General features: G+C 47.3%; 1 protein-coding gene across 3 annotated transcripts in view; it reads right to left on the minus strand.

Annotated features, from left to right (window-relative positions):
* Nucleotides 1-24,102, minus strand: part of TBC1D22A (TBC1 domain family member 22A) — a 347,433-nt gene that overhangs the window by 234,510 nt on the left and 88,821 nt on the right. For all 3 annotated transcript variants that reach the window (XM_058568130.1, XM_058568127.1, XM_058568129.1), the window contains 3 exons: nt 20,325-20,395; nt 8,216-8,344; nt 4,204-4,266 (listed from right to left, as the gene is read on the minus strand). In XM_058568130.1, the coding sequence (XP_058424113.1) occupies nt 4,204-4,266; nt 8,216-8,344; nt 20,325-20,395 (263 nt within the window). The remainder of the gene's footprint in view (nt 1-4,203; nt 4,267-8,215; nt 8,345-20,324; nt 20,396-24,102) is intronic.

Below are 24,102 nucleotides of genomic sequence, written 5' to 3' on the forward strand. Positions count from 1 at the left end.
GGAATTAAATAATGAACAGAAAATGGAACAGACACCTCACCAAAAAAGATCTGTGCATGGCATATGAACAGATGCTCAACATCATTAGTCAAGGGGGAAATACAAATTATAACCCCATAAGATACCACTACCCCCCTGCTAAAGACGGCTAACATTAAAAAGACCAACAATACCAAGTGCTGACAAGGACATGAAGCAACTAGAACTCTCAGGCATTGCTGGAGGGAATGCAAATTAGAACAGCCACTTTGGAAAACAGCTGGAAGGTTCCTGTAAAGCTAAATATGCACTTACCATACAACCCAGCAACTCCACTCCTGGGTACTTCCCAGAGCGGGGAAAACAGATGCCCTCACTAGATCTGTACATGAAGGGTTACAGCACAGTTATTGTGTAAGAGCCCAAAACCAGAAAGTACCCGAGTGTCCATCAACTGGTGGATGGGTAAACACACAGAGGTCTCCTACTCAGCAACAACCGTGACAGTGAGGAGGGACGTCAAAGCCCTACCTAAGAAGAGAAGCCACTCACAAAGGTCTGCAATTTGCATGATTCCACTCACATGCAACTCTGAAAAAGCAAAACCAGGGCGGGGGGTGGGGGGGGTGCTGACGGCAAAGGGACGGGAGGGAACTTCTCAGGGGGATGGAACTGTTCTCCATCGTGGTTCAGGTGGTTGTTATAGTCCCATCTACCGGAGTCAAAACTAATCCAACTGTACACTTACAACAGCTTATTGCATGTCAATTAGACCTCAGTGAAGCCACCAGGAGGGAGAGGAGAGGGGAGAAGGAGGGAGAGGGGGAAGGAGAAGAGGAGACCAGAGCAGAACCGGGCATCACCTGTTGAATGAATAAATGAATGTGTGGATAGATTCAGGGAAACGCTTGTGACAGAACCTTTCTTCCTGAGTAATAAGAGGCCCCACACTTGAGTGGGGCACATGACCAACTGAAATCAGTTACATTTTCCTGGTTTTGTACAGCCAAGTATAACCACCTAAGTTCTAGCTGGTAGGACGTAAGCAAAAGTGCCACAAGAAACTTCTATGAAACATCTTTAAAGGAAGGGAAGGCCCTTCTCTACCGTGTCTTATTATTCCTGCTGGGGGAATGCAGATGTGATGCAAGAAGCTAGAGCAGCCAATTTGGATCATGAGGTGAAAGCCAAGCACAGAGAAGCAACCAATTCATTGCCATGAACTCATTCCTGAGATGGTAATGAACCTCAGTCTTGTGAAGCCACTGTTGTTGTGGATTTGCTGTCAGTTGCAGATATATCTAAGCCTAATTCCACAATGCCAGAAATATAAGTTGATTTTGCCTACTGGCTAACACAAGACCAACATTTCCATACTTTTCCTAAAGCCCCACGCTTATTTCATTTCCACACACACACACAAAGCCGTGCCCAACTGACTTTCCCACTCAGCCAGCCTGCACAGCCCCACCTGCTCCCCAGAAGGCCAGCTGCCCCTCAGGGTGTATGGTCCTGCTGAGCCAGGACCTGGACAGGGCCTACAGCTCCAGGAGGAGCTTGTGAGAGCTGAGTGAGAAATCATTTAGGAGAGAGACCAGCGGCCAGGGCAGAGGTGCTTCAAACCAATGGGATCAAAGGCCCGGACGTCACAGACACACAGGCCAATGGACACCAGCTGGCAGTGACTGGATCCTCTCTCTGGAACCAAGAGTCCAGCACTGCGAGCTCAGCCCTGCAAGGAAAGTGTCAATGGCAGGAAAACGTAAAGATGAGAACAAACCAAAGGTCTGGTAGCAGACTCTATCTTCCATTAAAAAGAAAATAAGTAAAAAGAGGTTACACTATGTTATCCCTTGTCTTCCAGACACAGTTTAAGTACAACTACTGAAAAGGACAAAGAGAAGGATCTCGAATTCTGCTCTTGTGGAAAGCTGATTTCTCCTTCTGTATTCTCTAAGCTGTAAGCACTTTTGTTTTGATGATCTGCGATTTTTTTTTCAACAAACTTACTGCACAGACAAGAGATATCAAAGTTAAAAAGTGCATTTACTGGAGCAATCAAGATGCAAAACAAATATTTCAAACAATAAAAAATTCAGTTTTAAAGAGATATCATTTATAATAGCAACAAAAAATATGATAAAGAATAAATCTAATAAAACATATATAAGACCTTTTATGGAGCAAATTTTAAAACTTCATCAAAAGACGTTAAAAATGGCCTAAAAAATGGGGAATTAACATGTTCATGAAAATGAAGACTAAAGTTCATAAAGATGTCAATTCTCCCCAAGTGATCCATACACTCCATGATATTCCAATCATAAATCAAACAGACTTTTAAAAACACACGAGAAAACTTGGCCATCTGATTCTGAGACTCACGTCAGGGAGAACAAAGGCCTACAACTGCACGATTGATCTTGAGGAGGAAGAAGGGCTGTGGATCCCCCTACCAAATATCGAGACTTCTCATAAGGCTGATTTACTCAGCAGGGTGTGTGTGGTATGAGGGAAGGCAACTTGAACACCAGGACAAAACAGAGAACACAAAAACAGCTCTACGCAAATGTGAAAACGACAAACCAGGAGTGAGACTGTAAATGTGGGAGACAAGATGGAGTCCCAGAGGAGTCAGGGACTGACCAGTTACTGTCTGAGAAAGTTACACTGGATTCTACCTCACATCACACACAGCTATCAATCACAGACAAATCAAACACACAGGTGTGAAAGGCAAAACATTAAGACTTTTCAAGGAAAATATGGGAGAACGCCCCAACGATGCACGTGTAGGAAAAGATTCCTAAGCAAAGCATACCAGTGCTAACCGTGCATGAAGAGACTGAACAGTTCAACCACACTAACAATGTCGGATCATTAACAGCCACCAGAAAGAAAGTGAGAGACAAGCCTGGGGTGGGAGAAGATATTTGCAACACGAAAACTGACAAAGCATTAGAATCCCTAACATATAAAGATCAACAACCAATAAAAAGTCAGGTCAACATCCCAAAAAAGAAACCAGCAAAAGACAGGAACAGCATTTCCCAGAAGGGGGAACAGAGGAGTCACAAATATATGAAGAGATGCTTTCCGCCATTAGCAATCAGAGGAATGAAAACACCCACCAGAGGGACAGAAGTGAGGAGTCTGGCAGTATCGAGAACTGGCAAGGATGTGGGGCACCAGGAACCCAATACTCCGCAGGGGACAGCTGAACTATATACGCCATCTGGAAAAATACTGACATTCTCTTGAAAGTTTTACAGGCCCACAGCCAACAATGCAACAATTTTACTTCCTCGTAAATGCCCTAGAGAAAGTCTCCCCCGTGGGCACCTGCATAAATGTACTTGAAGCTTCCAGGTAACAACATTCCTACTAGCAAAACATTAGAAACAACCCAAATGGGCCGGCCCTGTGGCTTGGTGGTTAAGTGCGCGCGCTGCGATGCTGGTGGGCTGGGTTCGGATCCCGGGTGCGCATCGAGGCACCACTTCTCCGTTCATCCTGAGGCCGAGTCCCACATACAGCAACTAGAAGGATGTGCAGCTACGACACACAACTATCCACTGGGGCTTTGGGGGGAAAAAATAAAATAAATAAAATCTTTAAAAAAAAAAAAAAAGAAACAACCCAAATGTCCACCACCAGGAAAAAGGCTACAGAAAGTGTGCGATATTCAAATACTGGACTATTACACAGCTAGACACAGATCAGCTGAATCTTAGAGAATAATGTGAGGAAAACACCAAGCTGCAGCGACTGGACCTCACAAGGAATGATCCAGCTCCACATCATGATTTTCTCAGGATCACACGACATGTATCAAATCCATGGAGAATCACCAACACAGAAGTCAGAGAGTGGTCATCTCCTGGGAGGGGCTTCAAGAGGGGGTGAGAACACCGGGCAGCTTCGACACTCTGGGTCAGATTCGGGTGGGGTTCTCGGTCCGAAATTGGGTGGTGATTCGTGAGTGTAAACTATACACACAGGCATACGTTACCTATCTTCTTTTGTATGCATCGATACTACACAATAGAAAAGTTTTAAGAATAATTAGTGAGTCTTGCCAGCGATTATGCCCACAAGGGCCACCCCTCTGCCTGCTGTGAGTGAAGCAGTCCGACTGCCCCCACCTCTTACTAGGACCGTGGGCACCATTCACCCCAACAAAGGGACACTCCCTCCACAGGCTTCTCCGGATCTGGCTCTTACCTCCGTCACTTTGGGTTGAAGTATTAATGCTTCCGGACTCATTCGAGGGATGTCTATGTGGATCTGGAGATAAGAAGAAAGAGACATATATTTCAAAAGATGATAAACATCATTACAAGCATTACGATTAAAAAGGCGATACGTAATAATGGCGACGAATTAACTTCGCATCTTCATCTGCTCTCTCTCTGAAGATAATAATTCTCCATGTTTGCGTTCTCCTCTGGAGAAAGTAGCAGGTTCTATCTGAACAGGGGTCCCCCAGTCCTCGCATGACAGGCTTGCTTGACACTTCCCAACCAAACAGCAGCTGCTGCGTGATTAGGAACAGAGCAGGCCCTCAGCTATTTAGTAACATAATCCATAGCAATTAGTAAACATTGATTTCCAGCCTCTGACAAGGGGAGCAATTCAAGTACATCAATAGTGTGCAAGTTTTCAGCTGTGACAGCTCCTTCTTGGAACCCAGGCCACATTTTCCTCCACTTCACCAAGTCTTTGGGGAATCCAGGGCACTTTTCAAAGAAAGCATTTAAAAATCTCTGCCTGACATGAGAGTCATAATCAAGTTCCCCACGCTAGAGGAACACACCTGCAGGTTCAAGAAGCAACCAAATCAGGACATTGGGGGCTTGAGCTGGCATCGCGGGCTGGCTCCCAACATCCCACGTGAACATCCCGCACTACTGTCACCACCCCTACTCACCCAGGAAAATGGCTCCGACAGGCTGAGGGGAGACCTGCACACGCTAATGCCAAGAGGGAGTCTACAATCCAGGCTCATCCCCTGTCCTTGCACGTGCCTGCGAGGATTCTAACAGCCAGGAGACCTGATGCAGTCTCCTCACTCTGTCTCACTAGCACTGTGGCCTTGGGTACATCACTGAGGCTCTGGGCACAGCGTCCTCGTCTTAGAGGCCTGCAGCATCCCTCCCAGGGGTACTGCTGAGGAGCAAATGAGATGGTGGATCAACAAGCTCAAGGGCCCCCTTAACTGCTTTTTATGCTAACAGCTTCCCGCCTTCAACTCTTCCCTCGGGCAAGAACCCGGAAATCAGCAGCCCATCAGCAGCACCAAGGGAGGGGATGCGACTGCTCAGGGGGAGAACTGGAACAGCGCCAGGAGCCGGCAGACTCAAGTGTTCAGGGAACACAATGCGAGGCAGCGATGCAAGGAAGCGGGGAGAAAAACAGTGTTGGAGGAGAGCTCCACGGATACCCTGGACTGCCAGAAAGATGAGCAAGTGGGTCCTAGGGCAAATTAAGCCTGAACTATCGCTGGAGGCAAAAATAATAAAACCGAGGGTGTCCTACTTTGGGCACATCAAGAGAAGGATTCTCTGGAAAAGCCAATAATGCTGGGTAAAACAGCAAGTAACAGGAAAAGAGGTAGACCAAACATGAGATGGATTGATTCCAAATAGGAAGCCACAGGCAGGGCCACAGGAGGTGAGTAGGGCTGCTGAGGACAGGACACTGTGGACATCCCTCTCACAGGGTCCCCAGGAGTCGGAGCTGACTTGAGCACATAACAACAAACCTAAGGAATGCAAGAAATAATTAGCCTCAAACCCTCCGAGCAACCCAGAAAGGAACTTAGTAAGCTGAAATGTGCATGCATCCCTGATGTGTGCTGAAGGAGACCTATGGGCAGCAACGCGGGGGAGGAGGAGGAGGAAGTGGAGGAGGAGGAGGAGGAAGAGAAGGTGAGGAAGAGAAAGGGGGGAGGAGGAGGAGGGGGGAGGAGGAGGAGGGGGGAGGAGGAGGAGGGGGGAGAAGGAGGAAGGGGGAGGGGAGGAAGGGGAGCATTCCAGACGGGGAGGACTCCAGCCGGCCATGTGCAGGAGCCCAGGTGCAGGCCAGATGAGAACCCACCAGAACTCATCCCCTTCATCAGGGCGTCCTGGAGGGCTGTCCTCAGAGCACCACTCCCACGCAGTCACACTCACATGGGCACACACCTGTCCTGGGCACACGGAGGGCCAGCACAGCCCACCTTACAGAAGAGCTCCTGTCGAGTGTCTGCTGAGCCAAGAGGACAGTACACACTATACACACACCCTGCCGTCACTCACGTCATCAGGAGGAGGTGGTCCAACGTGAGACAGGACACTGCGCGAGGCTGGACACTCGGGGCTGGTGGGCCCCTCCACACCACCTGCCCTCCCCCCACGTACGGACTGGGTGAGCAGGGCAGGTCACGGTGGTCTGCAGGGCTCCCCGAGAGGGGAGGACACACCGGATGAATCTTTAACTCTGATGGCCTCTACGAGCTCCAGACAGGACATCTTCAGTAAGAGCGTAGACGCTTCATCAAAGGAACAGAGGACAAAAGAGGCAAGGGAAGCAGGCGGTGCCCCACCCTCCTGCTGCTCCCAGTGGTGTGGGAGGGTGGGGGCTGCACACCACTGGCAGACGGTGGGGTGAGGTCAGGCCATGTGTCAAACACCATGAGCGGGCAGCAGGGAGAGACCAGGGTGTCCAAGGCCCAACCCGGCCGGGCTCTGCCTCGACCTCACAGTGTGCCTGAGACGGCCACGGACCCCAGGAAACCGCCACAGGTTACATTTTTCTCAGTTATATTAACGTAAAAACATTTGGGGAATTCGCAATAATATGGGAGCTTTTTATTACCTATCATAGTAACTGAATAAAGATGTATGCAACCCGTTTTTAATTAACTTTCCCTTAAGAAATTCATAACGGGTAAATCTTGCAGATAGATGCTACTGTCATCCTTTGGAAGTCTTTTCCTTGAATTAAATTATATCAAAAACATGTTCAAAACAATACCAAATTTACCCACTCCCTAAAACTAGCAAAGTGGAAAAATAAACCAGGTAAGTTAATATCTCCCTAACCAAATCCAAATGCAGTCTACCTCAAATCAGTTTCCCGGAGTGACGGGGTGGCAGTGCCGTGTGGCCCGGGTCTGAGACAGGACAAGCTCCAGTGCAGGAGCACGGGCCGGGCAGAGAGGGCCCTGCCCCGGAAGGCGATGGCAGCGGGCTCCTGCCCCGGTCTCCCTACTCCTCACTCTTAAGCAAGTCAATCTTCCTCCAGAGCCTCCAGTGAATCCCCAGATGCTCTCCAAGAATCCATTTAACTTAAAGAACCTGTGATTATCAATCAGTGGTAAGGCCTGTGTTTGGACCTTTTTAACAGATCCATACTGAATTGAGAAACAGATGTGGACAGCCCACACCTGAGATAGAAAAATTCGGCAAAGCTCCTCCACCTAGAGGCAGGGTTTCCGAAAGGAAATAGTCAATGCTGACGTCTCAGGAAAATCCAACGTTCTCTCAGAAATATGAGGCAGTGCTACCAATTAAGAACTATTTTTTCGTTTGACTGCAGCACAAAGCATTTTGAATTTTCACATATTACAAAGACAGAATTATAAAGGCCTCAAAGAGCTATTCTAACAGCAAATTCTAAATACACTGTGAATTATAAATCAATTTTAGGTATTTTTCCCATTATGCACATCATCTGTCAACTGACTATTCAAAAAGCCATAATTATACCCATTTTGTATTAAACTAAATAGCAAAATGATAAACTGGCTACACCTCTTGCTCTGGACTGAACTGTGTTCCCCTAGAATCGAGCTGGTTAGCAGGGCTCTCTTCTATCTAACTCATGTGTTCCTGACTGCACCGCAGAGTACCACGCCCGTGGGGCGCAGTGGAGTCGCTCGTCTGACCCAACCCAGTGAAATGGCTGCCCCTGGACCTTAGGTTGGACAGCAGCGCCCACTGCCACCCCAGGCAGATCTCAGGGTCCTGCACGGGATCTCAGGGATCTACTGTGTAAAATCCTCTTCACTTTTGTAGACGGAACTGAAGATAAGCAAGGTACTACTATTAGAGGAAATTCACCATTATTTGTTTTCGTATTTATCAGAAAAGAAAGATCTGTGACTCAATCTAGATAAAACATTTCCTCCTCCAAGTCATCACCAAGTTAAAGCACTTCAAGTAACAAGCGAAAAGAGAAAAAGGATTCCCACCTGTCTATACGTATCTTGGTGAGCTTCATCATTCCTAGAATCGTAATAGTGCTCAATAAAAGCAAAATATTCTTTCTGTTTTCTTTGGAGAGTGGCTGGTCTTCGGTCTACGTTGGCAGGAAGGTAACCCTGGGTGAGTAAAGAAACAACAACAAAAGTAGATATGGTAAAAGCTAATTCACAGAGTATCTATCAGAAGTCTGAAATAAAAAGGCTCGCATCTTAAATGAGCTTAGTGGTCTGAAATCTGACACAGAGGGGAGGATAAATGGGTGGTGAAAAAAGAAACAGACATCAACAAAGTCAGCTACCTGACCAACACAGCAAGCAGCACACCCCAAGGCAATGGACAGAGGGCTCGGGCGTTTGCAGCCTTCCCCAAGTTGACTGAACTTGACCGGCAGCCATACAGGAGTCAGATCGGGATCTGCAGCCTGCTGGTGTGCACCGCTCTTCTACCGCAGGACTGAGAGACAAACCAAGCCTCTCCAAACACCTCATACACCACGAAGAAGTCAGGAGTCTGGATGGTCTCATAACAACCATACACATGTGTGCATGCATGTATATGTGTGTTCATACATACACACATATGTACATATGTGTGTGTATACACACACACATATAAATTGTCACTTCTGCACCTCTCTCCAAAGATTCCTGGGCTTTTAGCAGCCGCAGTCCCACTGCATAAAGTGGACTCAAATCCAGAAAGGGCCAGGCAGCACGGGGTGGCCATGAAGAGCCCAGACTCTGGGGCTAGGCAGTCTAGTGTTTTATATTTTCTACTTTTTACATCAACATTATTGATATATCACATATAAAATAAAATGGGACTCTTTTAAGGAAACAGTTCCGTAACACCTGTCAAGGGCGTACAGCTGTATAACTGCTACCTCCGTGAGGATACAGAGCATTTCCATCACTCGAGAACCTTCCCCAGGGCCCTCCACAGTCCATCCCACCCTCTCAACCAGGAGAACCCAGGCAGCTGCCTGTCCTAGAACTTCACGTAAATGGAATCACTCAAGACCTCTGCCTTGGTGCAAGGCTTCTTGCACTCAGCCTGTTGTCTTCTGAGATTCTTCCAAGCTGTGCATGAACCAGCAGTTTCTTTTTCTTACTGAGTAGTATTCCAGTGTATGGATATACCACAGTTCATTAAGCCATTCACGTGTTGCTGAACATCTAGGTTGTTTCTAGTTTGGGGCAATTATGAATAAAGTTTCTTATAGATATCCTTTTACAAGATTTTTACAGATCATCCATTTTTATGGATTTCATGGTTAAATACATAGGAGTCGAGTTACTGGGTCACAATGGAGGTGTTTAGTTTTCTAAGAAACTGCCAGATCTTTTTCCAAAGAGATGATCCCTTTTAACACTCCAACCACCAATGCATGAGAATCCCAGATGTTCTACCCACTCCCTACCACTTAGTATTGTCAATCTCCAAAAATGAGCCATTCTAGTGAGTGGTTTAATTCACCTCCCCAATGATTAAAGATGTTGAGCACCTTTTCACGCAGCCATTCACCACTGTTTCTCTTCTTTGATGAGGTGTCTGTTCAAACCTTTTGCCCATTTTTTAACAGGGCTGTTTGTCTTACTAGTGAGATTTATGAGTTCTACATACACTCTAGATACAGGTATTTTTGTCAAACATATGCGTTGTGATTATATTCTCCTAGTCTGTGGCTTGCCTTTTTATGTTTCAAACAACATAAGTTTTAAATTTTCATGAAGCCCAATTTACAAAGTTTTCCATTTATATTTAGTGGTTCTTGCATCCTATCTAAGAAAGATTTTCCCCTTGTTTTTTTCCTAGATGTTCTCAAGCTTTACCTAGCCACCTCCTTTTCATCCCTGAGTGTCTCTTCAACGGTCACTTCTTCAGGAAGACTGACCTGACTCCCGAGGCGGGTCTGGGCACTCAGAGCTCCAGCAGCACCCAGCATGGGGCTCCCCAGAGCCAGCCCCTCCCTGTGCCAGCCACATGGTAGGCACCCAAACTTTTACTGAGTGAATTCACGTACAGTCATGCGCCACATAATGATGTTTCAGTCAATGATGGACCTCATATATGACAGCGGTTCCACAGGATTAATTCCATACAGCCCAGGTGTGTAGTAGGCTGCACCATCTAGGTTTGTGTAAGTATACTCTATGATGTTCACACAACAATGAAATCGCCTAAAGATGCCTTTCTCAGACCATGTCCCCATCACTAAGTGACGTGTGACTGTATGAAATGAAAGAACAAATATACCCCACCCAATGTTTCTGCCTTTTGCAGTGCTTCCACATCTGCAGTAGACATCACTGTGTTTACTGCTAAACATCTATGCATCCTGTATTCAAACAGAGCCCTGAAGATCCCCTGGGAACCACATCTCCTATTCTCAGCCCATGTACCACCCGAAGGTGGGTAATCCCCTGCCTTCAGGACAGGTCTTGACGGGCTAAGCTAAATAGCTACACCATCCCACTGGCCACAGTGACTGATGGGCTCAGAGGGGACCCAATGCAGGAGCAAAAGCCAGGCCCAGGACTTTTCTTTGCTGCTGCTTGTGAACTGAAGAGAATGTGCACAGTCTGGAGCTGTGGCAGCCACCTCAAGACCGTGAAGAGGAACTGTGAGCTGCAGGTCCACTCTGAAGAGCTGACTTAAAGGAGAGCTGAGCTCAGAGCTGCCATGCCTTGATGATGAAGTCAGCCTGAATCCAGCCACATCTTTTCAGTTGTGTGAGCACACACGTTCCCTTTATTTCCTTAAGGTATTTCTATTAGCATCTATTCTGTGTAATAAATTACACACTCACACATTCATTTTAACACATTTGGATCAATCCATTAAAGCTTTTTAATAAACATGTATTGAAATATAATGCGTGTATGTACGGGCCCAAAAAGTGTGTGTGAATTATCACAAACTGAATACGTCTCAGGGCCCCTGGGAACCTCCCAATAAGTGTCCCTCACCCCCTCCTCAGAGGTAACTCCCTGACTTCTAACATTGGGATAAATTTTGCCTATTTCTGAACTTTACATAAATGGAATCATTTTTTCTCCCTGGCTGCTTGCTTAAACTCAACAATACCTTTGAAAAACTGATTCATTTTGAAACGTAACAGTAGTTAATTTTCACCATTGCATAATATTTCCATGTACAAAATCCATTCTACCATTAACAGACATTTGGGTTGTTACCAGTTTTTGCCTGTTATAGCACACGATATGCATTTTAAGTATACACCTGGGAGTAGAACTGCCAGGATATGAATACCTTTGACAGATTTTACTAAAGAATTTTCCCAAGTGATTACACTTCCATCGGAAGTGTACGAAAGTGCCTACTTTCCACATCCTTGCCAACACTTGGTCTTGTCGAACTTTTCATTATAGCCATTCTGATGGGTCTGCAGTGGTCATCTATTAGAATGCAGTTTTCATCACATTTTCCAGAAGATGCTTTCATATGTCCCCACCTGTGCAGTGCATGCAAAGTGTAGTCCTCTTCTTCTATTAGGTCACCTGCCTTTTTCTTACTGATTCTTATATAGTCCACAGGTGAGCCCTGTTGTAAATATCTTCTCCTCCCCATCGTGGCTTGCCTTTTCTCCCCACGAATGATGTATTTTGATGAACAGAAGTTCCTAACTTCAACATAGCTCAATTTATTAATCTTTTATGATTAGTCCTTTTCATGTCCTTGTTAAGAAAATTTCCTTTATCCAACATTCCGTGCTTACATATCTCACTTTAAAATTGTGACCATGGGGCAGGCCCCGTGGCCTAGCGGTTAAGTTCAGCGTGCTCCACTTCAGTGGCCCAAGTTTGGTTCCCAGGCGCAGACCTACACCAGTCAATGGCATCCATGCTGTGGTGGCTACCCACATACAAAATAGAGGAAGACTGACAGGATGTTAGCTCAGAGCGAATTTTCCTCAAGCCAAAAACAAGAGGAAGACTGGCAACAGACGTTAGCTCAGGGCAAATCTTCCTCAGCAAAATCGTGACCATATTCCCATTATCATTAAGTATCGTTCCTCTACAGGGATCAGCTAACTACAGCCTACTGCCCATTTTTGTAAATAAAATTTTGCTGGAGCACAGCCACGCCTGTTTGTTATGTACTGTGCACACTGGCAAACTACAGTGGCAGGGCTGAGCAGTTGTGAAAGAGACCATGTAACCCACTGAAATACAAGCTAAATATATGCTACCCAGCCCTTTACAGAAAAAGTGTGCTAACCCTGCTCAAAACACTGATCCCGAAGGCTAGAGAGCTCTCCATCATGTCTTTATATTTATATGTATTTACAGTTAGCCTTTCCTCTATTCCTGAACATTTTGACTATTTACAATTATCAGTATTCTAAAATACGTGGCAGTGAGGAATGTCTGATTTTTCCTAAGGTAAAAGTCCTACAAGGGAATTGTCAGCTCAAAGGGATATGGGATATATTTAAGGTTCTTGATGTCTTGTTTCCAAGTGACCCTGCCAAGAGGTGCAGCAATTTACACCCCAGCAGCCTTGTCACAGGTGTCACCTGCCCTCCACCCTCACCAACAGCAAGGAGCGGCCCCTGGGAAGAACACCTGCACCAACATGCATTCCATTAATGACAACTGGTGGGAAAGGGCACATTCGCCAGAGCAGTCCAGCTGACAAATACATACACAAGGCAGACCGTCAGAGTCCCCATTACGGAGGAAAGGCGTGGCTGCACTTCCCCCTTGCCTCTATTTTCTGGCCAAATGACAGAATGCTAATATTCCAAAGAGCTGACCACTTCACATAACTACAACAGCGACAAAAATAATAGCCAGCCCCCAAGTGTACACTGAAGTGCCAGGCATGCCTCTAAGAGCCTTCCACATGCTAGTCCACTAACCACCCACCTGAGCATCTCCATAATTAGTCCTCTGCAGCCAGCGCCATCTGGAATACACCGATGGAGCACCCAACACAGAGCCCTCCTCCTGTTGGGTACCCAGCCCTGTCCCTGCTGGGGGAAGAGGGGGTGCAAAGTTCCATCAGGGGCTGCTCAGCCCCAAGTGAAAGGTACTTCTTCCTCAAGTCAGAGACGGCTTCAGAGACCATCCGTCTCAGAACCGTGGATATTGACCATACCTGTTTTGATCTTATTGCTATTTCAAGTCTCTATCATCTCTTGGAGAATAATAATTACTTAAGTTTACTTCTTTTTCTTTGTCCTAAAATTGCCACAGCCAACAGGTTAAGTAAGAGAAGGGACAGCTCCTCACCAGGCACTGAGCTACACACAGTACTGGCTTTAATCCCAGCAAGTGTACACGGCCGACACTGTCCCTACGTAGAGAAGAGGAAACAGGCTCAGGAATCTAGTGACCGTGCCCAGAGTCAGAGGGACCTGATGCAGAGTGAAGCCAAAGCCCAGCCCGTGTGACTCCAAAGCTCCTTACCTGAGACCCCACCGTTTTCAGGGGCATCTGGCTCAATTCATAGAAACTCGGGAACAAGTCCCCACCCTGCGGGGATCACCCTCACATGCACACACGTGCACACACACAACATTCACTGACTAAGCTCCAAGCATATCTCGGACCCTCGGCTCAGCACTGGGATGCAGAGATGCTGAGCGCAGCCAGCTGCTGGTGGACACAGACCGTGCCCTCTTTCCCCACCCTGACCGTCCTTTCTCCACACAACTGCCAGAGACCCTGTGGAAACACAAGATCAGACCACCTCCACACCACCACCCCCAGAAAACCTCCAACGGCTTCTATTCATGCTCCTGCCCAGGCTTTCCAGGCCCTGCTTGGCCTGGTCCTTCCTACCTCTCGGACCAGGAACCAGATGTTCCCCTCACTCATGGTGCACCAGCTCCTCTGGCTTCTGAGTTCAGGGCCTCTCTCTGAATTTACCGCCCCCTCTGCCTGGGACTCACTCGTCCAGATCAGAGGTCGGCAACTACCACCCACAGGCGGAATCCAGCCCACAGCCCACTTTTGTAAACAGTTTTATGGGAACACTGCTGTGCACGTTCGTGTACAGAGATCCTCTGTGGCTGCTTTCTACAAGGGGAGAGCTGAGCAGCTGCGACAGACTGTAGGAGCCACAAAGCCCAAAACATTTACCACTTGGCCCTTAACGCAGCAAGTTTGCCAGCCCCTGCTCTCGACCTCTGTAGCACTGGCTTCAACTCGCTTTCAGGTCTGTGCTCAAGGGCACAAGGTGCTGAGGGAGCCTTTCCATGACAGCGCCCTCGTTAGTGCCGACCCTTCCTCTGCAGCAGCAGGACCCGAATGACACTACGTCTTGTCACTGCTGCTCACCCTCTTCATCGTCAGAGCCCAGCTCCGCTCGGGCGGGGCTGTCTGGTCTGCACTGCACCCTGATGGCAGACACCGCGCCGGGATCAACAAATCCCTCTTCAAAGAAAGAACGACCTGGAACGCACTTCCCCCAGACACCTGCATGGCTACTTCCTCCACTTCAAGTCCTTGCTCTAATGTCACCTTTTCAATGAGGCCACCGTGACCAGCGTCTTAAAACAGCAACTTCATCCCCTCACCCTCAGAATCCCTCCCACCTTGCTCCAGCTTTTCCTGCAGCACTTGTCACCGTCTAAGATACCATGAAATGTGCTAAGGTCACCGCCTGTCTCCTGCCCTGACGGCAAGCTCCATCAGAGAAGGAATTCCACCACTCTGTTCACAGATACCTCCAGGCTCAAGATGCTGCTTGGGACATGAAAGATACTCAATACACACTTGTCAAATAAAGGAACGAGGTCAACGTGATGTGCAGCGATACCGTCCTAGCCTCCACGGGGCACAGCCCTGGGGCTCCCGGGAAGAAGCTCTCTGAGCTAACTTGTGAAAACTCAGTGCTAGAGAGGACACTGTTCTGGGCTGGGTTGGGTTTGGTTTGGATGGTGGAGAAGATGGAGGTGGAGACAGAGAGACAGAGCACACCCTGAGAAAGGCTCTACAATCGCACGGAGTACGCGGGGCACACGTCCAGGTCGGCCCTGGGCAGGGCCCCAAAGAGCCTGGCAGATGAGGGGCGTGGAGACAAGTGGAGCAGCCTGCAATCCAGGGCAGTGGCCCCTGAGGGGTCTCAGCCAGGAACGGGGTGGAGAGGCTCACCCCGATTGCATGCAGTGACAACAAAGGATCTTTGGTGAACAAGTACTCGGAAATTCTCCTATTCCCTGAGTTTTAATTTAACTTACCAAAACAGAAATTCTAAGAGGCAAGTATGTCATAATGGGAACAGAGGCAATAAACCCCCTCAACATACTCCTGACGCTCCCATTCCTAAAGGAAAATACACATGTGCAAGTTGAGGCCTTTAGATAATTAAGCAAGACTAGAAATTATGCAAATGAAATATATTCCAGTATGCAATGAATTTTAAATGACAGAACTACAGAAAACTTAATTGCTGTATTAGCATGCTATAAAAACACTAATCATAAATGTAAAACAATGCATGCATATACTTATACCGAAACTGTCCCGGTGACACAAACATCAAATCACTCCCTCCCACTGGGTTCACGTGCAAAACTACCTCAATACATTGAAAGAAGAAAAGATGATACTGGAGTTTCACTTATCATTTTTAACCATTCTACTAACATAAACGTTAAATGTTTAATTAGTTTTTGTTCAGTGTTTCTGAAATAGTTATTAACAAAAGAGCCAAAAATACGATTTTCTACAGTGCTAATTTTTAAAAAGTTACTGCCACGTCTGCATGGAATTTAAATGTTAAATGGCATTAATAGTGGTTTAAGGATACGTTCTAGACTAGAGCAGACGTGAGTTCTCCATAAAAGACAAGAGACACACTTCTCATCTTTCTTCGTTAAAGTAGCATTTCCTACTCATCAGTTAAGAAGAGTGCTCTTTACAAGCCCCCGGGACCATGTTAATGACAAATCATGAACATATGGCAGGGCGGGGGGTCATTAGTTTGCCAGGTCTTAACACAGATTCACATTCAAGTACAGCTTTGGTTATCTGTCTTTTCAAACTGGACAAATGATAAGTTCTCCTCAATCCTGAGTTCAACTCTGAAGTTCTTCATGCTGGAAGCTGAGTGGGCTGGAACAAACCACCCCACCCCACCCACTTAGCTGAGCCTCTGGGACAACACACTCTCAGTAAGTGAAGCCCAACCCGTTCTCCCACCCAGACACCTCGGCCCAGGTGTGCTGCCTTCAGTGGGTCCTGTTTCCCAGCTGGCTCATGTATGCCCTGCCCCGTCCCACGTGGAGTGAGTGTCCTAGAGCAGCAATCCCCAACACTGGGCACACCTGAGAACCCTAAGAAACCCAGGAATCAACAGTTGCCAAGCCCCCTAGGTGACACTAATGTGTACCCAGAATGGAAATCAATAGGTCAAGAGGGCAGCTGAAGCTGCCACGTCCTTGCCGCCCCCTCTCCCTGCCCAGCCTGAGGCAGGTGTTCAGCAGACCACATGGTTCCCAGCAGGCTGCAGTTCACCCCAAGACCCCAAACTGCTGTGTGAGCTCAGACATCAGGATCTGCAAAAGCTCCCCAGGAGAGTGGAATGTGAAGCTGGGCTGAAACTCTCAGATTCAGAGAATGACCTCAAGGCAGCCCTGAATGGGGAGACCCATTCTCTGCACACCCACGACCCTAAAGTGCCTGCTGGGGTCTCTCCTACATTCTCCAAGACATCTTGTGACCCCAGCCCTTGCAAGGGGTCTGGCTGAGGGCAGACAAGTGAAAAACACTTCTGAATCAAGGATGAGTGGTTGGCATCCTTCGCCATGCTCCCCAAAATCTTCAATTGCAGAAAACGTTCTTAGGCTGACCGTGCCTGGGAGTAACCAGAGGACAAGGAGAGAGGCTCATAAGTGAGCTCCTGGGTCAGTGATTAGAGGACAAGAGATGACGGCCCCCACAACTCTGACCTCCTTCCACCTGTCCACGCCCATGTCTGACTAGCACCCCACAACTGATGGGCTCCCTTCCCCTGGACGCCCAGAGCCCACCCTCACCCGCCAAGGCCTACGCCACCTGCAGAAAGGCTGTGCACAGGCTTGTCTCCCCGGGCAGACTGGGAGCCAGTGAGGGCTGGGGTGACATCACCGCTCGCCGGCACAGGCCCGGGGCGTGGCGAAGGCATAAGGAGCCCTGAATGTCTGCCCTGAATGATGAGTGAGTACAGCTCCAAAGACCCAATGCTGGCTTCATACTCCAGCTGCCTGGGTTCCTCCTGCCCACACGCACAGCCTGTGACCCCTCCTCCCCTTCCCCTTTTACCTGCCCGGCTCTAATCCCCTTCCGAGAGGCACTCGGGCACAGCCTCCTCTCACACCCAGCACCACGCTTCCTCCTCGGAGCGGACACTGGTCAAGAACAACTCTGGACCCGAGGGACCTGCTCACACACTCTGCACTCAGACCACTGCTTCCACGGGACTCACACAGGCACGTGGTCTGGCACACAGCAAGCACTCAAAACATGCTTGCAAAACAAACGAAAAAGCAAAGGAAGAGACCCAAGGTGAGCAGGGCACTGGGGCTCAGACTCCCGAGAGAACGGGCTCCTTCCCGTGCAGTAAGACCCAGGTCTGTCCCAGCGGAAGACAGAGAAAGGCAGGGTCTCTATCTCTTCTCTGCAGGCCCATGAGGGACTGGGACTTGGTCGTTTTCCCTTCCCTACTATTTCCCAGCCCCAAATACAGTGCCTGAGACACAGAAAGTGCTCAATTAATACTGATCTAATGAATGGATAAACCAACCAAAGGAGCTTTCAAGAGGCTCCTGGCTTTACTCTTCCCTAAATAGCCTCATCACTCCCCCACTCGTATCCTTCAGGATCAGCTCGAGCAATGCACCCGCGGCCCTGAACACTTGGCCTTCCCCTGGTCCCCAGGGACCCTGGCTTCCCAACTCCATCATCCAAGTGGTGAACCTGCCAGTTCCTGGGGAGCCAGCTCACCTCAGCCTTGGGTCCTGCTCATCCTACCCCCACTTCACCCCCCAGGTCATACGACCGCTCCATCTCCCTCACCCAGGGAACACCGACACACCCTTCAAGATGCCACAGAAGCATCCCACCTTCACCAAGAAGCCTTGCCTGACATCTGCGTGAGTCTGCACTGCCCTGGAACTACCCCTCCCTTTCTTGGTGTCCCCCCTTTGGAAGGACAGGCTTTTGCTCACTGACCCCGACACTTTTCTTTTTGATCATCCGTCAACCCAAGACCAAGAGAGGGCCAGAACTGTCACATTCATCTCTGTCCCTCTCCCCCTCCTTCCCCACTCCCATCCCTGCAGACCTGGGAGTGGGCCTCCTCCCCAGGAGGCCCGACCTCGGCACTCACATTGCTGCGCTCCTCTCGCCCTTGGCTCCCGCCTGCGTCCTGGACAGCCCACGAGTGTGTGGTCCCCAGACTGCACTGCACCCCTGACCAAATCCTCCTAATGGTGGGACTGGTGTCTAATTCATCTCTGTCTCCAGGTAAAGGCCCCTGGAATCAGTGACGGTTAAATGAACAACGTGCCTGGGAAGGCATGCCCAGCATTCCTGGGTACAGACTCTGCCCACTGCCACCCTCCTCCCATTCAAACCAACAAAGGGAGCCTCTGTCGCCTCCCCTTCTGCTCCTGTCCACTGAGTCCCCAGATTCCCCCACGTTCCCAGTCAACCCCTGCGCAGCACATAGAGGCTATCTAAACTAGGACCACAGAGACTGAGAACTAAAGGGAAAAGAACAGGACAAAACAATTCACATCAGACTTTCCACCGAGACGCAGTACACCCTTAATAAACACAAAATCCAGTAAAGGGTCTTAAAGGTATTTTCATCAAAACTTCCTACAATTCGATCTGAAAAGCTTTTAACCTATCTTAGAGGACGTTTAGAAAACTAGATACAAACACTTAAAATAAAAAAACAAACAAAAATATAAGCAATTGCAGCAGGTCTAATTTTAATTGCAAGAGAATATTTAATCAATAAATATTCACTGTTCAGAGCTGCATCTGCATTTAGGATTACGAGGTGCTGAGCTGCAAATTTATTAAGATTCATTAGCAGGAAAGAGTCTTTTAAATACTGAAAGTCAGACCCAATTTAGAGTAAACACTTCGAGTTCCCTATTGACTCAGCTCCAAAAATAATAAAAAAAGGAAAAGAGAAGAAAGCTGTCTATAAACTATGCTGAGACTCTCAGCAGGGCCACGCCCACTTCCAACACTGAGCCCCACCCAGCTAAGCACACAAGGTTCTGCTGATCAGCACCATCCACCACCCCCTCCAGGAGGGCTCCAAGACGGGCAGTGTAGCACGAGGCGTGAGGATGCCGGAACCCCACTCTCCATCACAGGAACACAAACTGCTTCTGACATCAACTGTTTTTCCCCAGCATCATTACTAATATTTAAAAAAAACAACACCTTAGTCAAACACATTTCCCTGCCATTGATCCCTCAGAGTTGAAATAATCTTCTCTGCTGGAACCTTTCTTTTTTTTTTTTTTTTTTTTGTGTGAGGAAGATCAGCCCTGAGCTAACATCTGTGCTAATCCGCCTCTTTTTGCTGAGGAAGACCGGCTCTGAGCTAACATCCATTGCCAATCCTCCTCCTTTTTTTTTTTTTCCCCCAAAGCCCCAGTAGATAGTTGTATGTCTCATAGCTGCACATCCTTCCAGTTGCTGTATGTGGGACGTGGCCTCAGCATGGCTGGAGAAGCGGTGCATCGGTGCGCGCCCGGGATCCGAACCCGGGCCGCCAGTAGCGGAGCGTGCGCACTTAACCGCTAAGCCACGGGTGCTGGAACCTTTCTATATCACAAGTTTGAAAATATTACAAAGATTTTAAAAAATAAAATCAGAGAAAAAGAACACAGCTGTCATAAATTATTACTTATCCTCATTTTCTGCCAGCCTTGTCAAACCAAGCTTGAAATTAAGCAAAGGATGGAAAATGTCATCTTAGCCCAGGCAAAGGTCCCTCACCGCAACAAAGACCGAGCATGTGTCTGGGCTCAGCTGATGGGCCACACCTGGCCCAGGCAACAGGCGCGTGCCTCACAGGAGGAGCACAGCGCCGAGGAGCAGGGCCAGAGAGACTTACTGAGAGTAGCTTCCATGTAATTGGACGAACCGGCTTAGGGATCCCAGACCAGCTCAACTTGCGTAATTCCTCTGTTGGCAAAAAAGAGACAAGGAAAAACAGGGTTTACAATCAGTGAGCAAACTCCCCCCAGTGCTTTAACATCTTCCACTAGTGTTATTAGGGGCAGTGAGCCCCATAAATGAAAATAGAATGAACCTAAATGGTAAAAATTTCAGATATTGATTGTTTTCAACATACGAGAGAAGTTACCACTCTATTCAAACAAAGCTAAATGTCACCTGTTTACATTTAAATCTTAGAGAGCCCATGTTTGCTAAATGCATCCCAAGTGCCCCTAGCTCCACCCTGGGCCAGGTGAGGTTCAGAGGACACCAGCTTCCTTCCAACCCTCCTTCCCTCCCTCCCACTTCCTTTTCTCTCTGTCTCTCTCTCCCTTCCCCCAACTCTCTCTCTCCTGAATGCCTTTTCCCCAGCTTAACATCTTAATAAGTTCTTCTTTCTTTCATCCTGTCTCCCTCTCACCATTTACTGTTTAAGAACACCTACATGAGGAAGTTTTATCAGGACTGGTTTTGAAAGAAATTATTTCATGGAGATAAGCTTGTGTTTATACAGCACTGATTAAGGATGCAGCCATGATATACACACCAAGGACAATAAAGTCTTCCAGGTAGACTAATACAAGCCTTCTGAGGGCAGGAGAGGGCACAGAGGGGGACGGAGGGGTCAGGATAAGAGTCCCTGAATTCCGTCTGACCTTCTGCGTCTCCGCCACATGCCCTGAATGGCTGTAGCACACATTTCAATTTGTAGGTGTATCAACACTCAGTCAATCCCACTGAAGCTGAGGTAATTCTTTCTTCCCTTTAAGTTAGGAATCCACCATTAGGTTCTTCTCCTAACAGCTCAGAGCTAATGATTAATAATAGGAATAAAAGAAACGATTAAAGAGAAGACTTTGGTAACATAATCAACAAAATACAAAGTCCTGACTTCTAATCTTTTTCCAATTACTAAAGTCTAAGTAAAATAAGTACAGAATAATTGGGCAATAGTACCCATAATAATGTACATTTTACAGCAATCTCAGAAAATATCAAATCTTCCCCAGTTCCCTGAGGATATTATGAAAAGCAGGAACCTAATATCTGCACACCAATAATGTAATGTTTACCAATCATATTCCCAGTGCCTCTCCTACTGCAGGAGGCTGGTTTTCTGATTATGGTTTATGAGAAAGCCAAGAGAAATCTCAGTTGTTAATGCTCTCTGAACCTGTCTCTTCAAGGAAGAAACTCACAAAAATGGTATCCTGAATATACAGTATGAGGCAAAGTTCTGACTTTTTGTAAACTTTAATGTTTAAAAGGAGCTTTCATATATAATATCTTATTTGATCCTCAAACCAGCTTGTTTTGGGCTGTGATCCTACTGGGTAAATGAGGAAAAGTCTCAGAAAGGTTAGGTGACTTGACAACGGTGGCACAGGAACTAAGTGACCTTCATATCCCAGGGTCTTTCCACTCTATTAACTTCCGTTATTAAAAAGGCTTTTTGTAACACAGACAGATCTCACTTGTGAATACAGACAAAAAGGTCCAAAATAAAATCTTAGCAGATCGAAACACACCCAGATATTCAAAGAATAGTGCACACAAGTAGGATTTACTCCAGGAATGAAAGCATGGTTCCAAATCACGAAATCTTGTAACTTTAAGATGGGTTGATGGGAAAACCCACAGGACCATTCTGATGGGTGTCAGGTGTAGACTTTCACCCAGGGCCATTTGCCCCTTTCACCTTTGTAGCAGAATTCCAGCTGTGCACACCGCCCCCAGCAGCCCTGGGAGTAAGCGGAGTCAGCCCAGGGGAAGCTGAACCCACTCATCCCCCTTCAAAGCTGGGCCTGATTGATCAGTACAGAGCTGAGCCACACCCTCATCATGACTGACTTGGCAAGGGGCCTGGGACCCTATCTGAGCCACTGAGAAGAGAGAGCAGATTAGCTGGGGGCTTCTGAGAGAGCTCCTCCTCGCTCTTGGCAAATTTTTTGGAGGCAGCCCTCTCTTGCTTCCTCTGAAGGTTGCTCGGGTCAGATGTGAGGCTGGGGACTGCCACAGCCATCTAGTACTCGGCCAGCCCGAGGATGAAGCCAACAAAGAGTGGCCGGCAGAACCTGGAGACACGAGGAACCAGGGTTCTGAGTTCAGCAAGACTGCCAGATACAAGAACACTCAAAAATCAATAGCTTTTCTCTGCCGACAAAAAAACTAAATAAAAAATGTTATGGGGGGCTGGCCCAGTGGCACAGCAGTTAAGTTCACGTGTTCCGCTTCAGCGGCCCGGGGTTCACCGGTTCGGATCCTGGGCGTGGAACTACTCACCTACTCATCAAGCCATGCTGAGGTGGCATCCCATATAGAAGAGCTACAACTCCACAACTATGATAAACGAACTATGTACTGGGGCTTTGGGGAGAAAAAAAGAGAAAAGAGGGAGATTGGCAACAGATGTTAGCACAGGGCCAATCTTCCTCAAAAAAAGGGGAAAAAAAGCAAACAGCTCAATTCACAAATGTGTTTAAAAAATATATTATAGGCATAAGTTTCACGAGAAATGAAAATAGCACATGAATAAAACTATAAGGTTTTACATAAAAACATAAAGAAACAGAGAAGAACACCAAGCTCACTGACCTGAACAGGAATTTAAGGAGCACCTCCTCTCCCGGGCACTAGGCTGGCGGGAGGGGACTACAAAGGGGACAACAGCACACACAGCCCCTGCTCAGAGGACTCACTTTCCACTCCAAGGACACACAAATGTAAAATCACAACTGGACCAAGCGCTCAGAAGAGCCGGTACAGAGTGCAGTGAGGTTTAAACGGGGATTCCACCTAGTGAGGAGGTTTCCTTGAGGAAACGACAAGTGAGCTAAGACCTACAGGGGAGGAGAAATCAACTGAGTGAAGAGGGAGGCCAGAGGGGAGTATCCTAAGCCCACAGTGTGGAGAACAGATCAGAGGGGCCAGCGGTCACAAGCAGACCACTTAATGGGCTACTTACAAAGCCCAGTGCAGAGGTGATGGTGGCTAAGATGGCAACAGTAAAGGAAAAGCAATGACCAAAGAGATATTTAGGAGATAAAAGCAAGAGGACTGAAATGACATATTCCTAGATCTAAGACTCAAAATTATAATGCTGTCAATTATCACTTTAAAAAATCTTTAAGTTCAATGCAAAGCCAATCAAAATTCCAATGGGATACACTGCATGTGTTCTGAAACTCCAAAGTTCATCTGGAAGAGCAAAGGCGTAAGAATAGCCAATAAAATTTCCAAAAAGAATAATGCAAAGGGACTTGCATTAACAGATAGGAAATACGCGATAGAGCTACAGTAATGAAGACAACAGGGTTCCAAGAGCAAGACTAAGGCAAAGAGATCCATGTCGCAGAATGAATGGTTCAAATCAAACCTGTATTTAGTTATGATAAATACAGCATGTCAAATCAGGGGGCTAGTCAACCCATGGTGTCTGTACAATATGGCATCTATTTTTAGAAAAGGAAATTAGGCCATGTATATTACCATACAAACATTTCCAGATGATTAAAGATCCAAAGATCTAAATGGTGTATGTGAGTGTGTGCATGAGAGAGAGAGGAAAGGAAAGGTAAAAACACTACAAGAAAATATGGGAGAATATTTTGCTATCTTCAGGTGGGAGAAGGGCCTTCCTAAGCCAAGACACAAATCTCAGAAACTATAAATAA

This window comes from Diceros bicornis, chromosome 25, assembly GCF_020826845.1.
Source record: "Diceros bicornis minor isolate mBicDic1 chromosome 25, mDicBic1.mat.cur, whole genome shotgun sequence".
Lineage (NCBI taxonomy): Eukaryota > Metazoa > Chordata > Mammalia > Perissodactyla > Rhinocerotidae > Diceros > Diceros bicornis.